General features: G+C 50.0%; 1 protein-coding gene across 1 annotated transcript in view; it reads right to left on the bottom strand.

Moving 5' to 3' along the window:
* Positions 1–26258, bottom strand: part of LOC131208130 (klarsicht protein) — a 105361-nt gene extending 79103 nt beyond the window's left edge. Inside the window, exons 1-3 of the mRNA XM_058200780.1 lie at positions 25887–26258; positions 25572–25823; positions 25339–25500 (exon numbers count right to left, since the gene is read on the bottom strand). Of these exons, the coding sequence (XP_058056763.1) occupies positions 25339–25500; positions 25572–25823; positions 25887–26258 (786 nt within the window). The remainder of the gene's footprint in view (positions 1–25338; positions 25501–25571; positions 25824–25886) is intronic.
* Positions 26259–26463: the final 205 nt, after the last annotated feature.

The raw sequence follows: 26463 nt of genomic DNA, 5'->3' as shown, positions 1-26463 counted from the left end.
TACCTGGGCAACCAGCTTTCGGATGCGGTACGCAACGTGGAACGTAGTTCAAAATGATGTTGACGTTAATCTAAAATCCTTTATCAGGCAGCCAAGGTAGGCGATGCTGTGTACGAAAGTGACTGGGAAGCGGAATGTGCCTCGGTGCAGAAGGACCTCCAACTAATAATAGTGCGAACCCAGAAACCTATCGGCATTACAGCGGGCAAGTTTTGTAACCTGAACATGGAACTGTTTGGAACAGTAAGTATCGCCTATTAGAGACTAATGTTTTGAGCACAATACTTTGGTTTCGTTTCCATTGCAGGTGGTTAAAAACACTTACTCCGTTTTCATTCTGCTTAAAGGCCAATTGTAAACCGAAACAATCGACGAGAATTTAATTAGCTTTTTCTTACGCATTCAAGATTGCAACAACATAAAAAGAAATCATCTACACTGCACAGTAACGGCCTACCAAATTAAAAATTAAACAATAAATTTACACACAGCAACAAACAGCATTTTGCAACACAGGAGAAGTGGTCAATGGTATTCTTCAATGTAACTAATAATAAATCAATCACACGGTGGACAGTACATCGAGGTGACACATAAAACATGATTCGTGGGACTTGGCACCACAGCCTGGACCAGACCACGTAAGTCTTAGGTTATTTGCTTTTTTACAGCACGTGACGAATCTGCGGATGTTGCTCGTTTCCTCACGTCACAGCACGAAAGAATCCATAGAGCGGCCCGTTGGTATTGCATCGTTACCTACAAAGCAGTGCAGGTGTACAATTTTGTCCCCGTAATCTGCAAGCAGTGGTCATACTATGGAACGCTCGGACATCCATACGCAACCCTACAAACTGCGCTGCTTATCGAGCAAAACTTCTAAGGACTCGTGGAATGATTACGCTGCCGAGCTACTCGTGGTTTGGTGTAGAAACAATGCTTTACTACAACCCGTAGAGCGCTCACATTGCCCAAGTGGCGTACGAAAGTGGCTGGGAGTCCCAGCCTCCGGCGGAGCAGAAAGATCTTCAATTGATGGTAGTGCGTGCCCAGAAGCATGTCGGCATCACGGCTGGCAAGTTCTATCACATGAACGTAGACCAATTTGGTTAGGAAAGTATCGACTTAGCGTTGCGTTACTACCCGGGACTAACAATGCCACATCGTACCGTCTTACAGCTTGTTAAACAGCATATCCGTGTTTCATATTTATAACATAACATTTAACCGAAATATGAATGTATGTACGCAGTTCGATTTTGCCTCTGGCTCAATAAACGAGAGCCTTTACGAATGATGAATCAATTATTGTGTACCGAATCAAGACATCAAAGCATCTTATAAATCAGTGAAAGCTAATTAGTTGTGGCCTCGCATTCATTGACTTCCTGGTGACGATCGCGATCCCGAAGGCTAGGAGAACCCAACAGTTTCTGTGACCATCTCAATCTCAATCTCACATAAAACATTTGTGTCACAGAGTTGTCGCTCAGGTTGCGTATGAATACGGGAGGGAGTTTCAGTGCCCGTCGGTGCAGGTTGACTTACAACTGAAAATAGTGCGAACCCAGAAACCTATCGGCATTACAGCGGGCAAGTTTTGTGACCTAAACATGGAACTGTTTGGAGAAGTGAGTATCACCTCTCAGAGTCTAATGTTTTGAGCACAATACTCTGATTTCGTTTACATTGAAGGTGGTTAGAAATAGTCCGCTGATAGAGCAGTTGGTAACAAAAAGCAAAATAGCGGCAGCAAAATCAGAAGAAATGAAAATCAATATTGGACAGTGGAAAAATCACCTACACTGCACAGTAACGACTTCCAAATTAAAAATTAAACAATAAATTTACACACAGCAACAAACAGCAGCAAAAGCAACAGGCAGCACAAGAGAAGTGGGTTCTTCAGTCTAACGAATAATAGATCAATCACACGGTGGACAGTACATCGAGGTGACACATAAAACATGATTTGTGGAACTTGGCACCACACCATGTGTCCATAAATTCAACCTCTTAAGCCCACCGACTATCATAAGCAGCCGGCAAACAGAACGTTTCAGAAGTCCCTTGCTGTCGGGATTAGTGCACACCATGAAATTTCTGGACATTGAAGAGCCGCCCGGTTTTCCGCACTTGGCGCTAAAGCTTCTGCGAGTGTCCGGTGTTTCGGAAATCGGTTGGGGACGCTACCGTTTCGGTCTGGCTTTCGTTGGCTTCCTGGTGACGATCGTGATCCCGAAGGCTGCTTTCGGATATGCTTCCTTCGAATTGGCCGTCCTTGGCGTTGCCGAATTGTTTTTCGAAGCGAGCATTTTTGTGGGATGCTTGTTCATCATTTTTAACAACGACATACTCCACGGACTCATCAACCAAGCACGGGCTGTGTCGCAGATGGGTAAGACAACATGTAAGCACACGTACGCGTGGGGACACTTAAGACGTCCTTTTCCATTCCTATTTACAGCCAACACAGAGTCTCCCGCTTTGGCTAGTCATCTCAGGGTGCAACACGCCAGAATCAGCAAGGCGACTCAATACGTTTGCGTGTTCGTTGTGGTCGCTTCCACTTTCTACAACTTTGCACCGATCAGCACGACGCTGTGGTCGTACTACGGTTCCCTCCGACGCGAGAACGAAACCCTGCACGTCAATCTGCAAATGGAGGAAAACTTCTACGGGCTCGCCATTCGATCATCGATCGGCCCTTATTTTGTCTACAACATTTTCATGTTTCCAATGATCTACGTTTGTGCCTTTGCCTCAGCCATCAAGCTGGTGGTGATCTTTAGCTTCACGAAATATTGTACCGTCTACTTTGAACTGGTAGCCCTCCGGCTGCGCGAGGTGGCTTGCAGTGGCTTCTGTCGAAATGATCTAGAAAAGGTCATACAGTTGCACCAGGATGCTCTAAGGTGTGTCTACTTCTTGGAGAAGCTGTTTGCACCAGTGCTACTCATCCACCTCGTACTTTGCGTCCTCATTTGGAGCTTCATGCTGCTGTACTTCTCCGTTGCAGTAACTATCCCAGCGAGCCCCATCGTACGCTCTTATCATACCCATGATTATATTTCCAGGGTTTGGGAACACAGTTCTCAAATTTGTTAATCCTATTTTTGATCGATAGTGTGGAGACCTACGGGATCTGCTACCTGGGTAACGAGCTTTCCGATGCGGTAGGGAAAACGATATCGAAACACCTTCTCTGCTGATCATCTCAATCTTGCATGAAACATTCGTTTCGCAGAGTGCTTACATCGCTGAAGTTGTGTATGAATCCGGGTGGGAGTCTCAGTGTCCGTCGGCGCAGAAAGACCTTCAACTGATAGTGGTGCGAGCGCAAAAGGAGGTCGGCATTACGGCAGGAAAGTTTTGTTACATGAATATAGAGCAGTTTGGCAAAGTAAGTAAACGCTAAGCCCTAAATAGCCTAAATAAGTGAAAGCCCTAAATATCATCGGTTTTTTTTTAATTACAGCTTGTTAAAACGGCATATTCTGTGTTTATTGTGCTAAAAGATCAACTTTAGTCTCTCCCCCGGAGCGCAATTTATTACATGGATGAAGAACATGGACCTATTCATATCTTTCTTGCATCTAGAGCTAACACGATAGAGACTTTCTTATAACACGTTAACAGTATTTGAAACCAAGCACACGTAAAGTAGTAAAGTAGTAGCACAACAAAATATCACACCCAAGAAGATATCAAAGAACGATGCATCAAAAATCAAATAAATTGACCCTTCAGTAGAGCCAGAAACCAACACTCGATAGATGAATATCCTATGAATGGTCACCTAAATGAAATCATATCGATTTCACCAAGGTGTGTTGAACGTCCCACCCAATCATTGGCAGAATGAATAGTTAACTATCCAGCTTCATAAAATATGCTAGCAATACGTGGGATCAGCGGCAATCGGTGCTTTACATAAATAAATGGCTGGCCACCGTGGACAACAAGCACACGGTGGAACCTTATCGCCACTCGAACCTCAGAAACAGTCGTGCGTCAGAGTTCAACCGATTTGGCAACAAGTTCGGGAAATAGGAGACGAATTTCGAGAAATCAAATTTCATTTCAAGAAGTGCGCGCGCCGTAATTCGATGCTTCGTCGTCGAAAACCCGATACCACATTGGCTTTGCTCAAGGTTCAACAATATTAGTACCGAGGACCAAACTTTAAAATGCGCATTTTATAACTCTGTCCCAATGGCGAACCATTGCGCGGCCTTCCAGTCACCATTATTTAGCGTAAGAAGCAACGGCAATCCCTACTCCAGTTACCACTCCAGTGGGCAGGTATCGCTTGGCGGTGAGTGTGTCGGAAAGAAACGGTGTGATCGTCTACAAAGGGTCACCGGACGGTTTTTTTAAGTTTTAATTTATCGTTTTCTTTTCCTCATTCACCACGTATAAGCGAAACATGGGGGAGCCCCACCAGGTCGTAGGAGCGCGCGTTGTCACCGAATCCTCCCGGCAAGGCGGAACATGGGATGTTTTTAGCTGTGCGTCCCGCGATGACCAAAAATGGCAACCACGACCGGCCACTCTTAGTAGGTCGTCAACATCATCATCATCCGACGTATCTTAAGTGGTTCGCCCTAAGGGAACCCGTTGCCCTCCCGTGCGATGCTGCACTTCCCACACAGACAGACCGGGGAGAACCGGGTTTCAATTTTCATCTTTTGCATAATGAAGTTGCTGCTGTGGCTGAGCTGCAGCCGGTGCAGTTTATTGTGTGCGCAGGCGACATCAGAGACCCTCGGAGCCAGTCAGCGAATCATGTTTCGAGCATCGCATAAAGCCCATCTGCTACTCCTTTATCAACATGGCTGGGCATCCATTAACCACACTACCATTACTCATGCTTTGATTAAGTATCCTTTTTTCTTTTGTGGGATGGAAAAAAGATGCCCACGAGATGAGCCAATGAAGTGCTTGGTTGCAGCTGCACTTAGTGAAAGTATTGGAACTTATTTCCGTGCTTTTTGCGAATAGTGTTTTCCCTCGTATAGGGAGTAACTTTTTGTATAACTGCGACTCTCCTACTAAAACCATCTACAACGAAAACGATTTGTTATTGTATTCCCTGTGGCAACTCAAGCGTCCCGAAAGTAGTTCAGCAAAAACGATCAACCCAATTCCTAGGCCATCAACGGTGGCCATTAGTAAACAAGCTTGTCCGCGGAAAGTAACAACAAATCAGCCGAGTGGTTTCCCAACGTTTTTTCTTCGCTTCTTGCCACGCCGACCCAGCACGATCACGTCACAGCAGCAGCAGCAGCATAATCGCTGTTACAACGGCGTCCAAAAGCCACACGTTACGTTGTCAGCTCCTTTGGGGCAATTGTGTGTCAAACCTCAAACTACTGCTCCAGATTGCCACCGACGGCGCAGCAGAAGAAGAAATAGGTTCGATCATCAGGAAAAACTGACAGCCGCACTCGAGACATTTTCCACGCCGACCGGAAGCGGCCACCACGAATGAGGGCGGACGCTTATCGGCTGGAAGAAGCTTTCTTGCCCGCACTCCGTTCGAACATCTCACGGCTGGCTCCACGAGGCTCCCCTCTGGGCACTGTCTGGGAAAACCGGCAACGGCAGAGAAACTTCATTCCGATGCGTTTTCGGTTAATCGACGTCACCCGGCCGTCGCCGGCATTTGTGTGAGCTCGATTTTCACGGACTTTCTTTTCCAGTGACAGGCCTGACGTCGCATCAGGCAACGGGGTTCTAAAAGCATCCCCATAAAAATGCGGGGAATATTGTGACCGTTGCAGAAGGAAGCGGCCTCATTATTCGCCTCCGGACAAACAGGTGACAAAATGGTGCGCATAAGTCTCCTCCCGTTCACATTAGTGGCGATCATCTGGGTTGACAAAAATACGACCCAACCCGCTCTTACAAACAAAAGTTAGGCTCCAACGTACCAACTGCTAATGCAGCACCGCGACCGAAGACCGCGAAAAGGTCACCGAAAACGAGGGCAATTGACTTAAGAGCTAAAGAGCGATGAACGACACGCAGAAGACAGCAACCTCCCCTAGCTTGCAATCCAGCACAGAACGGCATCCTAACGTTAGTGTGGCAATGCACTGCGCACGAACACGTCCACGTGCTCGGGGTGCCCTCGAGACTGAACTGCTGAACCGGTTATGTAAATATGCTGCGCAGCTGTATCCGGTTCAAAGGGATTCTTTTATGGGTTTCCATCAATCAGTGACTAAAAGTAGCCAAACTGCAGGATGCAGATTTGACACTCATGTTTGGACGGAACAATTGATTCATAAAACAACAATTTTGCTACTCCTTAAGATAGTTCGAACCGCGACCGATTTGATTGTATCGTAACCTACACTACGCTGACGGCATTCGGTTGAATTCCTGCTGCGAAGTCTACCTTTCTGTGGTTACCATTCATCGCACCGCAGTTGGTGCGAAATTATGCACGGCATGCGTCCATCCGAACGATTGGGTTATGAAAAACTCGCTATCAATAGCTCAGCATCACATTTTCGCGCGAGGGATATTTCGGGATGCCTTCCATTGACGAGCTCTCGTGTGCGTGGCCTTTTGGGGTCTGTCGGTCTCTGTGCGGGATGTGTCCATGTTGCCGGAGCATAAACCGGACGGCGTGACCTCTGTGGGTGAACGCAACGCGGAATTGGAATTCTTCAAATCCCGCTCTTCCCGGAGCCGTGGATTTTTATTGCTTCGTTTCGGTCCGGTCTCTGCCAATTCTCTCCCATCATCGCATAGACTCGTAGGAATGGGTAGAGAATTAATGCTATTTTCCTGTGCCGCACATTCGTTTCAGCTAAAAGCTTATATCTATTACCAACCGCGCGGGTCTATCTTCTTCCATCTTTAGCATTTATGTGGAACCCCCCTCAGGCTGGGGCCCGCCGGGAATGAGATTTCTTTGGGAACAGAAGCATTCTTCACACGTTGGCTGGGAGGAAAATTTCTTTCCGCAAGCCCAGTAAGCGAACCGTGCCAATTGAGGCTCCCGTGTGTTTCTCTCATTTTTGCGACCTCATGTTGGTCCCAATTACTACACCAGCACCCCGGACAAAGCCGGACTCATCATTAAACGCCCGATCGAACCACCAGGGAAGCGCGAGAAGCACCGAAAGTGTGTGGAATTGCTTACCACTCGCGTCGAAGTTCTAGGCGCGAAGCGAAAGTCTTCGAGAGACTGGAAACCCACCGCAAAGGCCGTCGTACTCTTCGACTTCCGGCGAATTACTCGAGGGGGGCCTTCATTTGGAGCCTTCCTCATCGTCGGAAACAGCTGGTGCACAGCCGCTGAACAGCTGCTGGAAAACCAACCGAGAAAACGATCGTACGCCAAGCCGAAGATCATCCGCAAGGCGATTTTTGGGGCGGCTGTGGAGCTGTGCGCGATCGCCGCAATTTGCCAATTTGGGTTTCGCCTTTTCACTCAGCTGCCCGGATTATGCCTGGCTTCTTAATCCGACAATTGGCACGGGTGTACACGCAGCTGTCACTGGAGATCGCTGAATCGCCCCGCCGTTGATACTTCAGATTATTGAAACGATCTCACACACGATTGTCCATTAGTATCTCGGCACTCGGCGGAACGCAGTTCTTAACTGCAGAACCAGCCTCTGGTTGGTTCATAAATCTTCCGCTTCATCGGAACGGAAATCCTCGTTCCACCGCTGGATTCCAACGCCGCGTCGCGGTCAGGGACGCAGCGACGAATGCCCTTGTGAAGTTGAAGTTGGCGAAACCTTTCCCGTTTCGAAGAGCTACTTTGTGGTTGGCATTTGTGGAAGATTGTTGTTGTGACTAGCTCACATGCGCAGTTAGTCTTTGTCCGCCCGGGGTCGATTTGGGACAGTCAAGTCGGGAAGCCCGCAAAAGTTGTGTTGTCGGTTATTAAATAAAGAAATAACGTGGAAACGCGAGGCGCGAGAATTATGTGCACGCAAGACCGTGGGGCCTCCTCGGAGGGGGGGTTTCGTCCCTGAACCGTTCCTTTCGATTGCTGGGACGCGAGAAGATCGTTTCTTTTATGATTTTTGGCCCGATGAAATAGCTCTGACTCAGCAGTGACGAAGAGACTGCTGCGAACAGCACACTTTGTATCAGACAAAGGAAAAATAGTAAACAAATTGAAGGCTGCTGAGCTAATTTTAACCGTTTTGTGTGTTCGGAACATTAATTTGCGAATATAGTTTAGCCGTCTGAAGCCCCTGGGGCTATGATGATGATGATGATGCACTCGATGCAATCGTTCAATGAGCGGAAAGAGCACATCCAAGACGACGTTCTTTCTCCTCAGCCCTCAACAGAGCCAAGCCCCATTTGGACACGATTAATCATCAACTCCGGGGCGAACAAAACGATGCCCATTGTAACGCCCAACAAACCGCTGTGTTTATCAGCCAGCAGCGAAGCGATGGAACAGTGAGCGGAGCAACGAATCCGGTTCTTCGCGCCGGGTCCGGAAAGGAAAATATACATCTCGCGTCCGGCAGGCAGAAGGCCTCTTCCTGCGCGCTTCATCCGTGAAGATTTAATTACCAACATGTGCTCGGCAGCGGCAGACGTTCGCTATCAAAACATGTCGAGGGAGACACACATTCGAACGCCAGAGCCACCGAGAGGGAGAACCAACCACAAGGCGCGGAGCCTGGAGTGTTGTGTACATCTCGAACATGGTGGCCCCTGGCGGGATGCACCCAGAAGGAATGCACATTTCACGGTCCAGCCCGCCGATGCATTCACGGAGCTGCAGCCGACGAAAACCTCGATGCTGCTACTGTTTGTGTTGTTCTTGGGGTGGTTGTAGCACAACAGCTTTTTATGGCCGTGTGCAATGAAAGGTTTACGTACACAGACGCAGGCGCACACTCACATGGGCGAGATCCACTCTGTCAACGCCCTGATGAACGCCCGCGTGGTGGTGCGCCATGCTGTGCGCGTCCGATTCAATTGAAGGTTTTTTTTTGTTGCGCCACAACATCGAAACCGCCAGCGCCAAGGCTCATTCAATTAAATTAAATTTCCACCCAATCGCAATCCATCAAATGCGCCGGCCGCACGCACGATGCACTCCGTGCCGTGATGCGCAAGCCGCTCTCAGTCTGTCCGCCGGCTGTCACAAGGTCCCGCGGACGTTTGCCATTCGCTTTCAACCACGCAGCGTGGTTTATGCTGCAGAATGATGCTTTATGAGGTTCTCTTTGTATTGAACCGCTCGCCAGCCAGCCAGCCAGCCCCTTTAATGCAATCATCGTAAAAGGAATTACGCGTGCGCACAGCCGGGATTATATGGCCGGGATCGGGACGCTTCTAAGCTGCCCGGGGGTGAACCCTTTCGAAACGTTGGACAACGGCACAGAAAAAGTACAGTTGCGTCCGCTGAATGACCGCAGCGGGCACAGCGGGACACTCCACACCCAGAAAACGGGTTAATTCCGGACCCCTTCTCGTATGGTGTCATGCCGCCGAAAGAGTTTCCTTTTCAATGGGTTTCATGTGGCTCTCGTGGAAAGAACCATTTTTCCTGCACCAGGGGAATGCAAATGAAGGTATTCTTTATCAGCACTATTAGCGTGCCATTTCCGGTACCGAATGCCGATAATTAAGGGGCCCCCGGTAGGAAATGTGTCGCTGTTGCGTTACCTAGCATTTAATTAAATGATAAAAAGGTCGCCCGAGCGACAAGAACTAGCTGGCACAATTTATAGTACATTTCAAGGTGCGTCATTCAATTAATACGGCACAGCACCGCAGTCCAAAAGGATAGGAAAACACACAAAAATCAATCAATTTTCATAAAATAAATAGAATAGATAGCAACAGTTGGAACAGCCCTTAATGAAACGCTGCAAACCGATCGAAAGGGTTCGAACCCATCCCCATTAGCTACTCTGCCGTATCTCCCCTATTTTCGTGGGCTTGGGCTGTTAAAGTAAACAGTTGGGGGGGCCCCGGCGAGCGATAAGAAATGCATCGTGCCCCGTTCCAAGTCATGCGTGCGATCGCCCCATAAGAGGGCGCTCGCTCCGTTCCTTCACCGCCACGACGCCGGCCGTTTTATCTGCACGCCGTTTTTTCCCATTAAATGCTTCTTGGCTTTATCGCGGTTAGTGGCTGGCTTGTTTCGACGAAAATGGCTTCCAAGCTGCAAAGCTGCCAAGGGCAAAAAAGGGACAAACATTCTTCCTTCTCAAGAACCGCGTCGAACGACGTTCAATTTCTCTGCCCGCGGAATGCAGCGCTGGCGTCAGCCATTAATTTGTCGGTGGCGGCGTGCTCGTAGCGTCAGGAGCAGCTGAATTTAGCATACGACCACAGCGCTCCGATCGGTGTGAAAGGGCGTACCAAGAGGGTTTGGCCGAAAATCGATCTTCAGTGTCACTCTTGAGATGAAGTATCCAAGCGTCATGATGAATATGAATATTTGGGACGCGATCGTGAACGACTTCTTCATATTACTACACTCTTTCTTATTCTGAGTGCTTTTAAAAGGGTCTTTTTGCTTCGCGTGGTTCGAGTGATCCTCTGATTTCTCTTGCCTCTGCTCGGTCGTAAAGACCCTGAAAGACCTTTTCGCTCCAGAACAGGATTCTCGTCCAATATTACGAAGGGGGGTCCCCACATCCATATGCAAAAGAAACGCTCTCGATTCGACGCCCCGGTATCGTGTTTATGTTTACGTGCGGCACTTACGGCTGCGGAAGTTTTTATCTTCCTTTTCTGCATCACACGCTTCAAAAGTGTGTTGCGCAAAGTTTTATCTGAACTTGCGCAAACTCACACACCACTGCGTCTGCGGCCCCTTCAGGGACGAAGCGAACTTACTGATCGCGGGATCCACACACAAGACCGCCGCGGGTTTCTTGCCTTCGAACTTCTTCAACTTCTTAGCTGGACTCCTCCGATCCGGTTGGATCGCGCGATCGTTCGACCCTTCACTCTCTCGGCGGTCCTTCGAAGGTTCTTTCTTCTTCGCCGTCGTCTTCTCGTCGTCTTGCGAGCGGTCTATCGTCGGCGACGATCGACCAAACCCACAAGCAGCAGAAGGCCACCGAATTCGGCGAAAAATTCCTCATCATCTGCGCGACGCTTCCACCAACACACACGTGAGTAGCAGAGTACAGTGGGTAGCGTCCGAAAAAACCGCTTCTTAATCGCCATGCATGCAGCATAAAAAAGGAACGCAAAGGCATGCGTTTGCCCCGTTCGTACCCGGCGTTATTTATACCACACACATATTTTGTGTCTCTTGTCGTTCCGTCTGCGCGTAGCCTGGAGGATTTTCCTTTCAACGCTCATTTCTACGGAAAACTCACCTTCTCTTCTCAGCTCGCCGCGAGATATCGAAATTTTCCCTCGAGAGGATGTGTAGAGGAGACGCCCTCACGTGTGCGTGAGTCGGCGGCAGTAGTGTGCGTAGGTAAGATCGGGAAAACGGAGATGCCGGCGACCGGCTTCCTTCAGACGCTGTGCCGACCGAAGGATTTCTATTTTAAAATATTCTTTTGCGCCACAAACTATCAACAACCATGAACGGAGCTGAGCACGTGCTTCGAGGGTTGCGTTCGAAGCACACCGGCACCACACGCTCACAAGCCTCCTGCACACTTTTATTCCTTTTTTTGAGAGGTTTTAATATTTTTGCACAACTTTCAACATCGAAGGCTCCACGGGTACGGTTCGGGACACGAACACTCTCCCACAGGGTGGGGCCGCTTGCGCTGCGAGAACACAAACACTAAAGAAAAGGACACATTTAGCAAACCCGACTCTTTGCCGGCACAGAAATTGCACAACAAAATTGTGATTTGGGAGGATCTTGAAAATAGAATTACTCCCGTCGGCGGATCGATCTCTCGCTTCGCTCTCTCACTTCGCACACAGATTCAGGGAAGTTGCCAAACACGAAACGATCATCTCGGCGTGTAGAACGCAGAACATTCACGCATTGCGCACCACACAACCACCAGCATCGGGAGTAATTAGCTCTCAGTCGCTGCCAACATCACCATCAGCATCGCGGCATCATCAGCATATCCCAGCAGCAGCTCAGCACACTGACCACCGTCCGTTGGGGGCCGGGGACTTTGCTAACTTTTCGCTAAAGCTCCTCCCGTTATGGCCTTTTTTGGCTGTTGGGCCGGCTTTTTTGCTCCTTTCTCTTCGGAACACGCACGCACACACATACACCGTGAAATCGAAAAAGTGTTGCGAAAAAGACCACGCGATCACGCTCGCCGACTGAAGTGACACACTTCAGAGAGCATCGAACGGAGGAGTTATGATGAAAGTTATGGGCAGCACCGGGAAAAGGTGGAAAACACCGACTGGAAGCTCTCACCGCAACCGCCGGAACGCCGGAAAGAGTCGATGGAAAACTCCACTCCGCGGCGGAAAATGCACAGCACACAAACTCGAAGGCACGACCGGTAAACAGAGGAAACAACAAACAAGCGACGGGAACAACTCCGACAAATTCGACTGGAATTACTCACAGGCACTATCGTTAATCGCACTTGGACATCGAGAGTCTTATTGCCACGAGCAGTAACAAGTCTAGTTTTCAACTTGGACGTTATTACTATTATTGTAGCGAAACAAACAGCTTTTCTAGCGAGCTTGAATGAAGGCACCTAATACGAGCAGTTTTAACATCAAATAGCTCCTTCCTCTTCGGATGTTCGAAACCGACTGAGCTAAGCTCTATCGCAGCATGCTCTGCGGTCTGCGGCTTGCACCCTTTCTCTCTCCGCGTGGTTGCTGTTCTCTCATTAGCAGAAATGAGAGAACGTTTCTTCTCTTCTCTGTTTTCTGCACAATTATTATTGGGTTTTCCGATTATTGGTTTATTGTTTAGCTTGTTTTAATATTTTCTTCAGATTTGAGGTACTTTCTGAACTCTAACGGTTTTTGCTTGAACCAAACTATCAGTTCTGCTAGTGGAACAACATACCATTTATCGAGTGATTGAAAGTGCTGGTTCAACTCAAAGTTTAACAAGTGAGAAGTTGTTAGATTCAGTTAGGCCTCACACAATCAATCAACAATCAAACAATCATTTTGGGTTGGTTCAACACATCAAGAGAGCATTTAACAAGTGATCGAGTGAATCCAAGTGGTTTAACAAGTTATCAACGAATCAAGGTAAGTTATGTTTGCTATTTTTGCTCTCGTTAATCCTCCCTGATCCTCCCTCGTAGATGCTAACGGATGGTTAGAGTAATGTTTTTTTTCTTATTGTTGCAGAATGTCTTCCAACGATCAAGGACACAAACGAGGATCGAGCAAGGAGGCGGAACCCCCCAAGCGGGACCATGAAGCAGCTCCGAGCTCTCGATCGATCGATCTTGATCTCGATCGATACCAGCCGGAGATGGAACTCGACGAATACGATCTGAGATTGTAACGACCCATCGTACAATCGTGGTAATTCGTGGCCACCCAGCGTTATCAACGTTATCGACCATGATTTGATTAAGAATATGATTATTATGTTGTTATTATCTTGATTATAGAGATTTTGAAAAGAATATGATTTAGCTCAATATACCAGTTGTTTAACAAAGAACTAGAAGAAGATTCTCTGGCGTTCCCGGCTCTGCTTTTCCTTTTTCTCTCTGTATTTCTCTATTCTCTCTTTGCTTCGGGAAACGACTGAGTTCCAGCCGAACGCGTGAGCACCGACCCGAACGGGCGATCGGGCTGTTCAGCTGTTGCTTCGGGTCGGTGAGCGCCGGAGCACGCGCCACTCACGGAACGCGATTCGTCGACGAATCGATGAACGTCGAAAATGATCGCGTGATATCATAATGTAGAGTATTTTTTAGTGCTTTTAGAGTTTCCCATTGCGTCCACGATTTACGAACGGAAATCGGATGACAACAAATAAGTCGAAGTAATGTCAAGATGCACCGGAAATATGGTTGTGACCCAGTTTTTAGAATAAAGAAGCGCATCGTTCCATACTCACTGCGCACCGCGTCGTTTGTGTTTGCCGTCCGGCGAGATGTGAACGAATCTGTGCCATGAAACATAACTCACCTGGAAGAAAGCGAAAAGAGAGAAAAAATGTCACCCCATTAGCTTGCTTTAGCGGTGGGACAAATGATTATTTTCTATCCCGGATCTTGTTGTGGGGCAACAAGATATCTACACAAAAGTTTAAGCAGCGTGACAGTATCGTCTAAATCGTACAAATTATTTCCAGTAGCCCACAACACAATTTCTCGGGCCTCGGGTGTTTCGGGATCTGTGTATCACATTTCACCTTTTGCCGTTTATTTTTCACTTTTTCCCCCCAAACGGCGGATGGAAACTTAAGTCATAAAGCCGGTCGCGAGCAGTAACGCGTGAGCATGTTCACGGTGCAGAGAACCAACACACTTTACGTTGACATATTTAGCTATGTCTTTGGAAGAACCCCCCTGGTTGTCCCCAAAAAGGGAAAGCTCGATGTTAATTACTGGCACACACATTTCTTCGCACATAATAACAATCGGGTTCTGTTTCGGGTCGAAACAGCGTTTGACAGCTTAAGTCTGGTCCGACGAAACCGAACCGAAAGGTGACATTGACATTTGGATGCCACCCGCCTGCCCGGGGTTTGTTGGCTAGGTTCCGGTCGTCGTCAGGGGGGAAGTGGGACCACCACACCCGAGGTGGGGTGCATTGTCACAGTCACTTCTTCAAGAAGTCTCACGGGCGCCAAACCAAACCGGCCATCCGGTGACGGGTGAAAAAAGTCGATAAATGAAGAAGAAAATCACGCCCGTGCCGGACCGAAACCGAGCCGGGGAATCGTCGCCATTCGGAAAAGAAGAACTGACCATAAACGGGCGTTACCATCGCCAGGTGGCCGTCTGTGGTCACATTGGGACATTTTATTCATTTTTTGGTACATTTTGGGTGTTTCGGTTGGCTTCAGGTTTTTGTTGTTGCGCTGTTTTGGGGTTCAATGAAGCGGATCGCCCGTTTGCTGCGGACGAAACACAATCGCTTTTGTGGCGGGCACGATTAGTCAGCAGCAAAAGGAATCCAGCAAAAAAGATTGTGCAAGTTGCACCGGAGAAACAGCAACGGGTGAAGTAAGAAACAATTAACGAATGCCATAAACCGACAACGGAACGATTTTGTGACAAGCATTGGGCACCAACAACCAAAGCAACTAGCGCCAAATAAAGAAGCAAATTAAATTTATCAAATTTTTTGAATGCTAATGCATCTTAATTTGGCCGACTCGATTTTGGTAGGCAATCAAGCAATGAGGATGAGACTAGATGGGGCTTTAAATCCATTAAAGGTGAGTAACCTTTAACAAAATATTTTCCTTTTCCCAAGCAGTTTAAAACATGCGATGCATGGAAAACCGGAATGTTGGCCGCAGCATGACCGCACACACGACTGTCGACGTTGAAGGTGAAGTGATCCGAATTTTCGGGGCTGGAAAAGCCTACCCAACGCGCACCGACGCCGACATTCACCGGAAAAGGCGTTAGAAAATCGATCAAAATTGGTTCACGAACCATGGCCGAATGGCGCACGCACGTAACCGCGCCACACAACCGCACAACGAAAAGTGGGACTCCCCCCCCCTCTCTCCCCGATCCGGAACACCGTGGCCGTGGGGTGTATCGCAGCATCGCTAACCTAAATCGCGGCGGCGGCACCGGAGAAGCAAGCCAAGAAAAACTGACCAACGTTTTTCCATCTCCAGTGCCCCGGGTTTTGTGGTTCCACCACCCTTCTTTGAATGAGTGTACTTTTTCTTCCTTCGACAACCACACAAACGTAATCCGGACGCGGGTTTCGTGGAAATCTTCGAGAAAATCTCTCACCCGGCCAGCCAGGCCGCCGCGATCGTGGGTCATCGTGTGGAATGGATCGACCGACTTATGCTGCGACCGGACCGAAGATGCAGATCACCTACTGGGGGATTTTTCCCAGTCCTGAAATGGAATGAAAATGCCATGCTCCATTCCATCGCTCATCGATGATCGTGGGCACACGTGAGCATTAACCGAAGGCCCAGAAGAAAGCAGCCACCATCTTCCCGTATCACTGGACAAGTCGTCCCCGGACACAAGTGAAGGTGTTTCGTTTAAGTGGCCGTTCGGCTCGGCTCACGCGCAGGTTAATGAGAGACGATGGCGATCGTGGCAAACGGTAAACATAATTCCTGCTGGTACCATGCCCATAACAAGCCCATCGTCCAATAATTGCCATCCGACGGCGGGGCACGTGATCCGGCGGATCCGTAGCGAATTCCAATTACTTACTCGCGGGATAGGATTAAGAAAATGGGGCGCAAAAAAACCCTTCAATCTTTCTACTCCGTCAAAGTAGGAAAACAAAACGGAACAAATTAGACACGAGAGAGGAATCCGTAAGAAAAATGGCCATCTTGTACGGGTTTCTTCCGCGGCGCGATCACCGCACAATGATTGATGAGTGGGCCGGCCGCGTGGCCGCATGTTGCGTGAAGCCTTTCGCGATCGAATCGCCGCTGTACGAACCGCCGTGAACTTCGGGAACCCTAACCCAAGGTACTCTCCATGGGAAATCCATGAAACGCAGCCCTTCTAGGCGTCACCCCAGCAGAAGGAACTCCAAATTAATAACTGACCAGGAAATCGGGAAAAAAAACTCAACGAAATGAAACCGAAGAAAGACAGAGGAACGACACTGAAGATCGTAACGAATCCTCAGTATTTATTTGGTATCGTTTTTTTTTTCCTTGAGCGTGCCACAAAATGGCGTACCCTTTGGCTTCGGTTTAATGCGTTCGAAAGCAAATCGAAGGGCCTGTCAATCTGCGAGTCCGGGAGCAATGCCTACCTGCGCACGCAAACCCTCTTAAAAAGGGCCCCCAATGCTGTCCTGTTTTGTGCAGGGCGTAAGAAAAGATGCAAATGGACAGTTTACAAATATTGCAGAACATTACGACTCCGTCAGTAGCATCCGTGAGCATAGTTCCCGTGGGCAGTTCCAATAAAAGGCTGGAGCTCACCGAATGGATCAGCTCGAGTCCAGCAGAAACATTATTTACGATCAATTGTGCCTCGTGCCCGAACGGTTTGCCTCGACGACCGATCAACACCTTAACGCACGAAAAGATCCCGGGTCAACGGGACCTTTCGCTCCCATTATCACGTTTTTTTTGTTGTCGGGTGTAATTTGGAGTCCCACTTTAGCGTTCGATGCTGCCACGGGAACGAAAATCGTGCGTGACGTCGCTCAACAAACGTCAAAATTTGGGGGCGCAGGAACTGTCGGGAACCCATCGTTACGCGTGGTTGTTGCAGCAATATGCATTTGTGCCCGTCGTAAATGGTCCGCCGCACCATTCCGTTTATGCTGTTGGTCCGAAACACAATCGCAACCGCCCCTTCGCGCAGCATTGTTGTTACGGCGGCTCAACTTCTGGATGCTGCTGCTGATGATGATGATGAAACCATCTTTCACAACCGCAAGATAACAATTCATTAGGCCCCACCAGAGCGCGGCCAAACCAGAGAGTGCATACTTTCCCGCTGCGGCAGCGGCGGCCAAAATATTGCTGCCCCGAAACGCAAATCATCCTGAAAGGGCCCTGATCCCGACGGCGTGTCTCCGTGAAGGGAAAGGCTCAGGGCGACCCTTTAAGACCCTCGCTACGCTTCCTTACAAATTGCTGGGACACGCTGGGGCAGCGATCAGATGCTGCGCTTTCCATTTTTCGGGAGAATGAGAAGCAAATTTTGCTTTCGTCGAACCATTTTTCTTGCGGCGACTGGTGGGCTGCCCGCCGGGGAGAGGGCTGGGCCCACGAGAGTGTGTCACATAATCACCTCCACGCGGCACTGAAAGGGAGCTGGTGCTGCTGGGGATCATTAAAAAATAAAAACACTTTCAACCGTGGCGCGGCAGCCGGCGGTAGTGAGCATCATTTTTATCAGCACCATTTCATCCCTTTCACGGCACGGCCCGGCGTGGCCAAGATGTTATCGCCGCGATTCGTGCGAGAGGAGGGCACACCAAAAAATGAAGGGTTCCCTTTTTGTGGGTCGTTGAAGTCACCGGGACCGAACGGGCACGTGTGGCGCGATGAGACGGCAGCATTCCGAACGGTTCGACACGAAGCAGAACACACCTATCAAGGGGGATAAGGGACCCCAAGAGGCACCTCATTCCTGGGATTCATAAGTGTAACAAGAAGAGTGTTGCCGAAAGCGCAGCAAATCGTTTGAAGGTCGTTTGCCTCGGCGATCGAAATTCTAGCGGCGCCAGAGCGAGCGATGGAGATCACAGCTGGAAATCCCTTGGTTTCTTGGAAATCGGGCCAGGAATATGATGCAGAGCCTCGTGCCCCCACTTGATTACAGTGTGCTGCCGCCGCTGCGCTACAATCTTGGGCGGCACAATCATATCGAACGCATAAAAGCAATCTACCCGGCGCAAGGCTTCCTCCCAGATGTTTCGAAGCGCCCCGGACTTAAGTGGTGCGATCGATTAAACGCACGGTCCGTACCAGACCCTTCGAGCAAGTGCCGCCGGTTCTCTCTATTAACTCTCGAAGAAATTCTTTCCAATCCGCCTCGCGGTGCCTCACCATTCCGGGCCACAGCCACCGGGGAGAGAAAGAAGAAATTAACGTCGGGGAGATTGATCTACACCATTTTCTTCACCGTTTCTCCCGGCCCCGGGTGTTAGAGTTATGATTGTTTCATCTTGTTATGAATCACTTGCTGGCCGGGCGGAACGTTCTCGAAACACGCACTCCACGCGTGCCGGACACCAGGCTGCACGGATCGCCACGGGGGGAAGCTGCGCAGGAGCTGATTAAGAACATGGCCTCACGCCGTGACCGTGTCCGTGGTTCCTTCTCCTTGCCCGCACGGAGGTCACCTACCGTGGTTTGCAGCGCAACTGAACCGGATTCACCCGGGGCCCTTCGGGTTTCTCGGTGGGATTCCAAACGGTACTTCGCCTGGTGGCTGGACGGACCTGGATCGGTCCGTCCGTCCGTCCGCTGGCCCCCGGAAGGCTCGGTGATGATGAAACATGCCAGGCAAGGGCCACCGGCCACCAGATTGACAAGTGTCGGATTAATGAAAAACGATTAAAAACAACCCCCGAACGCCTCTGACGGGTGCGGTGTCCCTGTTGGACAGGTTTCATCGACAACACGAACAGGATGCCGTCTCGTTGGGCGTGCAGCAGCACCCAGCCGCCCTTTGGGACCCTGGGACTCGACGACACCCGGCACACGCATAGCTAAATGAGATTCCTCGGCTTAGTCAGGCGGGCGGCAGGGTGATTGGATTGGGGCCGTTGAGCCGTCGAAAGGTTTATCGAAAATCTAACTTCTTGCGTTAATTTGAAACAACGCAGCAAACGCAACTGTCAAAGTGAGGCGTACCGCGTAACGACATCATCTGCGTGGGAAAGGACATTCCTTCAGGAATCGGAAAACAAACCTGCCCGAACTGCTGGCCGTGTTAATGTTTCTTTCAGGGTTGGGTGACAACGAAATGAAAACGATTCAGTGGAGCGTACGCGATAAAAACGCAACCGCGCACACTATCAGACAGCTTTCATCCTTTCGCTTTCCTGCGTACGCCAGACGGCATGCCACTGTTTGCTTCGCCTCCGAGAGCAGCTCTAATCCGGCCTCACAAATCACCGACCAGCGAGTTGTCCGAGAGAAGCATTAAAATGAAATATCAATTGAATGGTTCAACCCCAGCAGCATCACCATCGGCACATGGAGCGGACCGGCTACTGGAGTTTCTGCCGCGCCGGCGCCACTGCGTGTTTTGCGCATTTGCTCCAAATAAAAACGCAGCGCTAACACCACGCCGAGCTGGCGATGGAAACTGGTCAACGCGCCAACTCCTTGCGCCGGAGGCTGCTACTGCGCCGGTCACTACAAATTGGCTCTGTCCGGTCGGCAACCGCCCGCTTTTTTTTGGTTTCGTTGCGCTGCTGAAAATGCGCAAACCCATATTTCACCTCCACCATCGACGAACCGTATCAACGTATTTTTTTTCATCTAAAACGGCTGCCAACGGAACCGCGATCCCGTCCGATTCCGATCCGTTTCTGTTGGTTTATGGATCGGAAGGAAAGGAAGCAAACCAGCGCTTGAAGTCAAGAAGAAAAACTCGCGGCCCATGAAACGTTTCCTTCATCACCTCCGGGTCTCTCAGCGAACTCTCTCGTGTGTCGTCACTTCTCCTAATGCCAGCGGTAACAGCTTTTAATGATTTTTAATGATTTCGCCAGAAACCGGAAAAAGTGCCAACGCGAATCGCTGACAAACGATGCCTGCCGCGAGCCTCCGTGGGCGCGCTTTGGAGGTCATGAAACATCACTGGCCACATCGCAACCAGAACAAGCAATAAATCGAAGTAGTAGAAGTGAAATTTCTTTTAATTGACCATTTACGATCGGGTTTCCCGCTTTCCTTCCCCACACTCGAACGATCAATGCCGATGCGTCGGACGCACGAAGCCCGAGTCGGTTCAAGCGCCACCCTCGAGTGCCGTGTTTGGCAAGTGACCATTTTCACAATCGAAAACGACTCCCGGAGGTGCTTGCCTAGGAGGCTACATGCGTCATGCGCCGAGCGAGGCGAAGGAGGCATCCAGTTTAGCCGTTTTCCACCGAAGGACCGGATCGCGGTGGTTCGAAGAAAGTGCGTTCTTTATCGGCTTTTTATCGGCGTCGTGTGCCGCCTGCAATTGCACTGGACGCAGGGTAACGGAGATCAATTAACTTCCAATTGAGAGGGCGCCCTCCGGGGGGTCGTCTTTTCCGTCGGACGGTGTTTCCTCAGTTCCGTTTCGCGCGGTCCAACTATGAACATAACGCGGCCCACATTACGCCACTCAGCTGCACCAATCACACCACCAATCGAAGATACATAACGGCCCAACACTGGGCCGCCCAGTGCCAAATTATTATCCAACGGCACGAGACCAGAAGCGCCTCGCTGTGCCACTTCTTCCTACACACCCAAATAAGGAGGAATATTTACAAATTGCAGAATGATTAAGTCGTTGAATCGGTATCCACTGTGCAGTTAATCGTCAACAAGGAAGCCGGTTGCGCCGGTTGGACGATTTTCTGTCATCATCGGCAGGGGCACCGAAAACGGAACGGTGATCCGATCAATAAGAAGCCGCGCGGAATCGAAACCCCACGGTTTGGGGAAGTGAAAGTGGCAAAACAGAGTTTGTGGTAGCGGTGATCGAGAAACAATCAATCGCCGCTAAAGTAGCGTCCGGTGCTTCTTCAAGTGACGGACAAATTGTTTCGAAAAACATCCAGCATGGGCCCGCCACCCGAGGATTACGGAGGGAACATCGCGTTACCTATCAGTTGGCCAATTAGTGGGCAGATCTTGCGAGGAGCGCTGGTCATCAAGGGTTCAATTCCGGTGTTGCACAATTTGAAATGGGCCTCCGTTTTTTTAAGCATCTGAGATTGAAGTGAACGTAAGGATTGAGCACGGCCGATGAGATGAGATGAGATGATAGGCCCAATATTGTCTAAAGCCGTTAATAGTTGAGCCAATTGGCTACCTTTCTGTGTAAGTGTACCTTTCTCTATTTATTAGGAGCCTAAGGATCCGAGCAGGATGCAAGGTTGTCGATCTGTGCCTCAACCGACGATTATCTACTTTACAAGGAGGAGCATCCATAATCAGTCATTTCATTTCACTCAAGCTGCCAACAAGTACTGACCTCAACGACAGCTGTTTTCTGCCAATTCCAGAGCTCAACAACGTGGCTATTTTCTCAACATCCCGTCTGGTGTCCCGTCTGGTCACGTTCAGCACTAATAAGCGTTCGCGAATGTGTTGCCTTCAACGCGCACCGCGCATCAAATGCAAAGCTGCGCCGTCTACCGCAAATTTTAATTAAACATTAAACCTTTCCGCGACCACAAACCGGAGGGCATTTATGATTCTGCCTTTTTTCGTGCCAGTTAACCACCACTCAACGGCAACATGCTGTGATGGCACGTCTAATTGTCGCTGGGCAAGGTCCCTGTTAACCGTCACGGCAAACGGGCATTTTCGATGGCTGCGAAGGATCGATCGAGAGGAGGTCGGCTTCCAGCAGAAACGGGCCTTAACGGGACCGAATCGATTAGCACCGTGGATGGATATTCAATTTAAGTTGCACCAAACTGTGCACCGGGACCAACTGCAGTTAACAGCCAGTCACAGACCACGGACGGTTAATTATCTCTAACGTGCCAAATGTAGGTTAATTGTGGCGCGACCGCCGCAAGTACGCGGGTTCTGTGCACAGTAGCAACGCATCCTTTCACTGGACTCTGCTCTGGAATGGGAGACGGTCAGCTGTGGCCGTGCCATGCCGTAAATCCTTGTCTGGGTCGTCGTCCGGTACGGTTTGATGTATTAGATCACCTCACGTGGCGGGTCCGTATGGTGTCGATTAAAAACCACCGCACGTTCGTGATTTACGGTCGAAGGGTTTTGCGGATCACGGGCCCACCATCTTCCTTCCGACCGCAAGACCGGCAGAAATGGAAAGTCCGTAACGGCGGCGCAACGGCAGGTGTTGTTGGCGAACTTATTCATGTTTTTAATGGCGTCGAACAGAATCCGCTCGCGCAGTTCCGGCATCTCGATTGGCGGGGCCACCCCCGGGCGAAGATGCGAAACACAGCATGAAACTCAACATATTTCCCACACAGCCGGCCAACAATTAGAAAGGATCCCTCCGGGGCGTGACCCGTTTCCGTCGCCGATAAGCCCTTCGGACGGCGGGGCACAGCGCATTTCCACGCTTTTTCTGCCATCTGATTCGGCGGCGGCCGCGGCCCGACGCATCTGTGGGGCTGATGAAAGTGATGCAAAATCGGTAAATCGGTGAATCGGTGAGTCGTGGTGAGCAGTTCGAATTCGGAACGGTTTGAAACTAATCAATTTTGACTGCGCCGTGGCCCGATCTTTCATTCATACCCGCCAGCAAGTCCATCTCCTTCACTGCGGGTGTCGTTGGGGCTCGGGAACGGAAAGGGAACGTGAAAACATGTTTCGCCAACTTGTGCCACGATCAATTAGCCCAACTAGGGGACGACCCGTAGCGGAAGGTTTCACGCTTTAATCCGGCACACCGGTTGCCGTGGACAGTTTCGAATTCTTCCCTTTTCGGTTCGGTGGGAAAAGCGAGCGAGCCGGCAAGCGTGAAGCGAGCGAGATGGGACCGACGGACGCAACAGGCGACACTCGCGCCGACAGATTGGAGATGATTAAGGAGGTTTTCCTGCGCGGCCGGTAAAAGTGGCGCGCGCGCGCGCGCGACCGACAGCAGTCGGGCCCATCGGCAAACGGGTTTCCCTTGTAGCCACCGTATCGGCATCTAATCTAATTAAGCCACAAACGAAACGGCAGCGGTGCTTTCGGGCCACAGTAATTGCCGTGTGAAAACGAGGTCAGCCTCCGATTTGAGCTTCGACCGAAACCGTCGCCGCCGTGCAAAAAGCCTTCCTCCGGTTGCCCGTCCTTTTTTCTGTGGGTGTTTATCGTATTGTTCAATATTTTGGGTGCCCATCGAGGTATTTAAAATGCACAGTGGTTGCAACGGACAGAGCGCATCAATCATCGAGTCCCGCGGCGGTTGCATCATCCGGCCGACCGATAACGATCGCAAATTGTGTGATGCAATACGGATAGAAATATGGCGTCTAATAAATGAACCCTTCGCTTTGAAGTCTCCGGAACGCGGCCAGAAGGCTGGAAAATCACGAAACCGAGCCCCAACCATCGGATGGAAGGAAGAATTTACAGACCTTTTTCAACGTTTTTGTTTTCTTTGCCCAATCACCAAATGATTTTTCTTGTGAAAAGATCGATCGGTCGAGAAAATAATGAAAATAATCACGATTTTGCCATAACTAAAACTAAAAAGTAACGCAACCGTAACTTATGCGTAACGTAACCGTAATGTCTCGGCTAGAAGCGTTACCGGTTAAGAACTTGAATGCGTTGCTTTCGATTGCATACCTTCAGGAGTATTCAGTGCCGCGTGCTGTCGGTTGGTGTATAAAACTGACAGCATTACACTTTACCAGGCATGGACGAGTTTTTATAATGAAAATCGGCGTTTTTAAGGCAGTTTTAAGGCAACGTATACATTTCAATTAAATTAGTTTAATACATATTTACAAAATGAAAACAAGGAAGACATCGTTGCGCTACTGAAATATAAAGTGTAGAATCCCGACAAAGCTAAACCGAGTCCCATTGGAGTCGAGAAGAGAGAGACCTTTCGACACACGCAAAACAGTTTCCACTTTGCTCAACATGCCCATCTTGTAAGCAGCATGTTAACGCGCCACATCAACTCAGTGCCTCCATTTGTTAGTCTTTCCACCAATCAACGTCATGTCGGTCAGGAGCGTCCCTAAATCACCAAACGACACGGAAAAATATACAAACTAATTCCATCATATCATATATTTTGCGGCCCACTCTCGAAACAGCATTCAAAACGACAAGCTGCCAGGACGTTTACATTTCAACACGGTTTCATAACGCACCACCACCACCAGGACCACCCCCCTAAAACATCAGAGTGGAAACCATCACCGCGACGGCGACGATCGATGCGCTTCCTCACACATCGTACGCCATCCACGGGATGTAAAATATCGCCGTCTGGAAAGCCGTTTTCATTTGCCAACGAACGTGGCTGAGTGGCAGGTTCGCCGGTGCCGACGCTATATTTGTCAATGCTTCGAAATTGGATCAATCTCATCCCATCCATCCTCCGTGTGACACGGTCATAATCCATCCCGGATGCCAAACATTTCTTCTTGCGCCTTACGTTTTGGAACACGCTAAAGTCGGTCACAGCGCGCAGAGAGAGCTCGAATTCATCTTTCGCCGATCCCAAGAACTGTCCCGGATTCCTACAGCCAACATTGATCGTATCGTTAGTAGGAAAAACCCGTAATTTAATTCCCAAACAGTTTGGAAGTTCGGTCCCAAGAGAACAGCATCTTCCAATGGGACAAAGTTAATGACCGCGTCCCCGCAATTGATGGGATGTTTGGTTCTTTTCAGTGAGTAACTCTAACAGGCCAATCTGAAGCCTCCACCAAGGGGGACTAGGAGTATGCTCCGAGCATCACTGCTCCCTAAGTTCTATCGGGCGTACGGTGGGGCGTGCTATTTTTAAAACCCTTGGGAAGTATTGAGCCCGTCCGATCGTACTGGAAGGGAGTGTGTGAAGCGGCCCCCGGACGCGAAAATGGTTTAAGCGATCTTACTCCCCAAGGGGGGGCACGCGCTCTACTCACCCCGTGATCCACTGCCAGCTTCTGTAGCTGCTCGATGCTCAGTCTCTTGGTTTCCGTCACCGACGGCACTCTGGCCACCCGGTTCTCCATCTCCCTGATCCACTGGCGCAGCAAGCGCGGATCGCCGTAGAAGCGGTGCGTTTGGATTGGTTTGAACAGGGCCTACAATCGGATCGGAAAACCGGCAGCAGTATTAGGAGCCTGATCCGCAGCATTGCCACTGGGCTTCGTACCTTCCGACAGCAGTTCACATCCCCCTCCGGATCGTTCCGGCAGATGGGGCCTTCGATTTCCCCTCTGGCCTCCCGACAGCTGTCGAGCAGGTTGGTGTCCATGATGAAGTTGTAGTTCGTCTGCAGCGCAGCCCAGAAGTCGTCCTTGCCGAGCCCGGTGTTGGTCGTGCTGCTCTGCAGGCTGCACGAGCTGTGACTGTGGCCACTGCCCCACGACCGGCGCCATAGCTCACGCTCCGTGTCACGTTTTTTCTAAAACGACAAAAACGATCTTGCTCATTAGTTTGTCCCAACTGACGGGGCGTTGGAACTTACCTTCAAACTGTTGTACGGACGATCGATACGTAGCCGGTGCTGGGCCATTTCCGAACCCTCCGGCGGTCCTTGTGGGGGCAGTGAGTTGAGCGAGAGCGAAGGTTTGATGAAGCAACTCGGACTGTTGTTGCCGCTGCTGCTGCTGACTGTAACCGAAGGGCCGGGACCGTTGGCCGTGTGTGTCGGAGTTGTAGTACTACTTCCGCTGCTGCTAGACATCCCGCCACCGTTGCTGGGCCCGCTTATGCCTACGCTAGGGCTACTTTGTACAATCGAACTCGAGCCGGTTGCCGTCCGGCCACCGACGGCAGCCGCCGACAGCTCGAGGGTCTGTGGTTTCATGATGTTCGAGGAATCGCCTTCCACGCGCATCACGTCTTAGACTTAAGACCTTCCCGCCGTCCCTTGACGAAGAGCGAAGGGAACTGTACGTTTCGGCAGCGAGCAGACGCCTCCGACTCCGAGCCTTCTTAGTGGCCCAAGAAGTGGACCAGTGGCACGCCGAGCGCTCGGGAGCGATTTTGCGGTTCAACCGACATCTTTCCGGTGATCGGTGCGCCGCCGAAAACCGCTCTTC

Source organism: Anopheles bellator, chromosome 2, assembly GCF_943735745.2.
Source record: "Anopheles bellator chromosome 2, idAnoBellAS_SP24_06.2, whole genome shotgun sequence".
Classification (NCBI taxonomy): domain Eukaryota; kingdom Metazoa; phylum Arthropoda; class Insecta; order Diptera; family Culicidae; genus Anopheles; species Anopheles bellator.
This window is presented reverse-complemented; position numbering and strand designations above follow the sequence as displayed.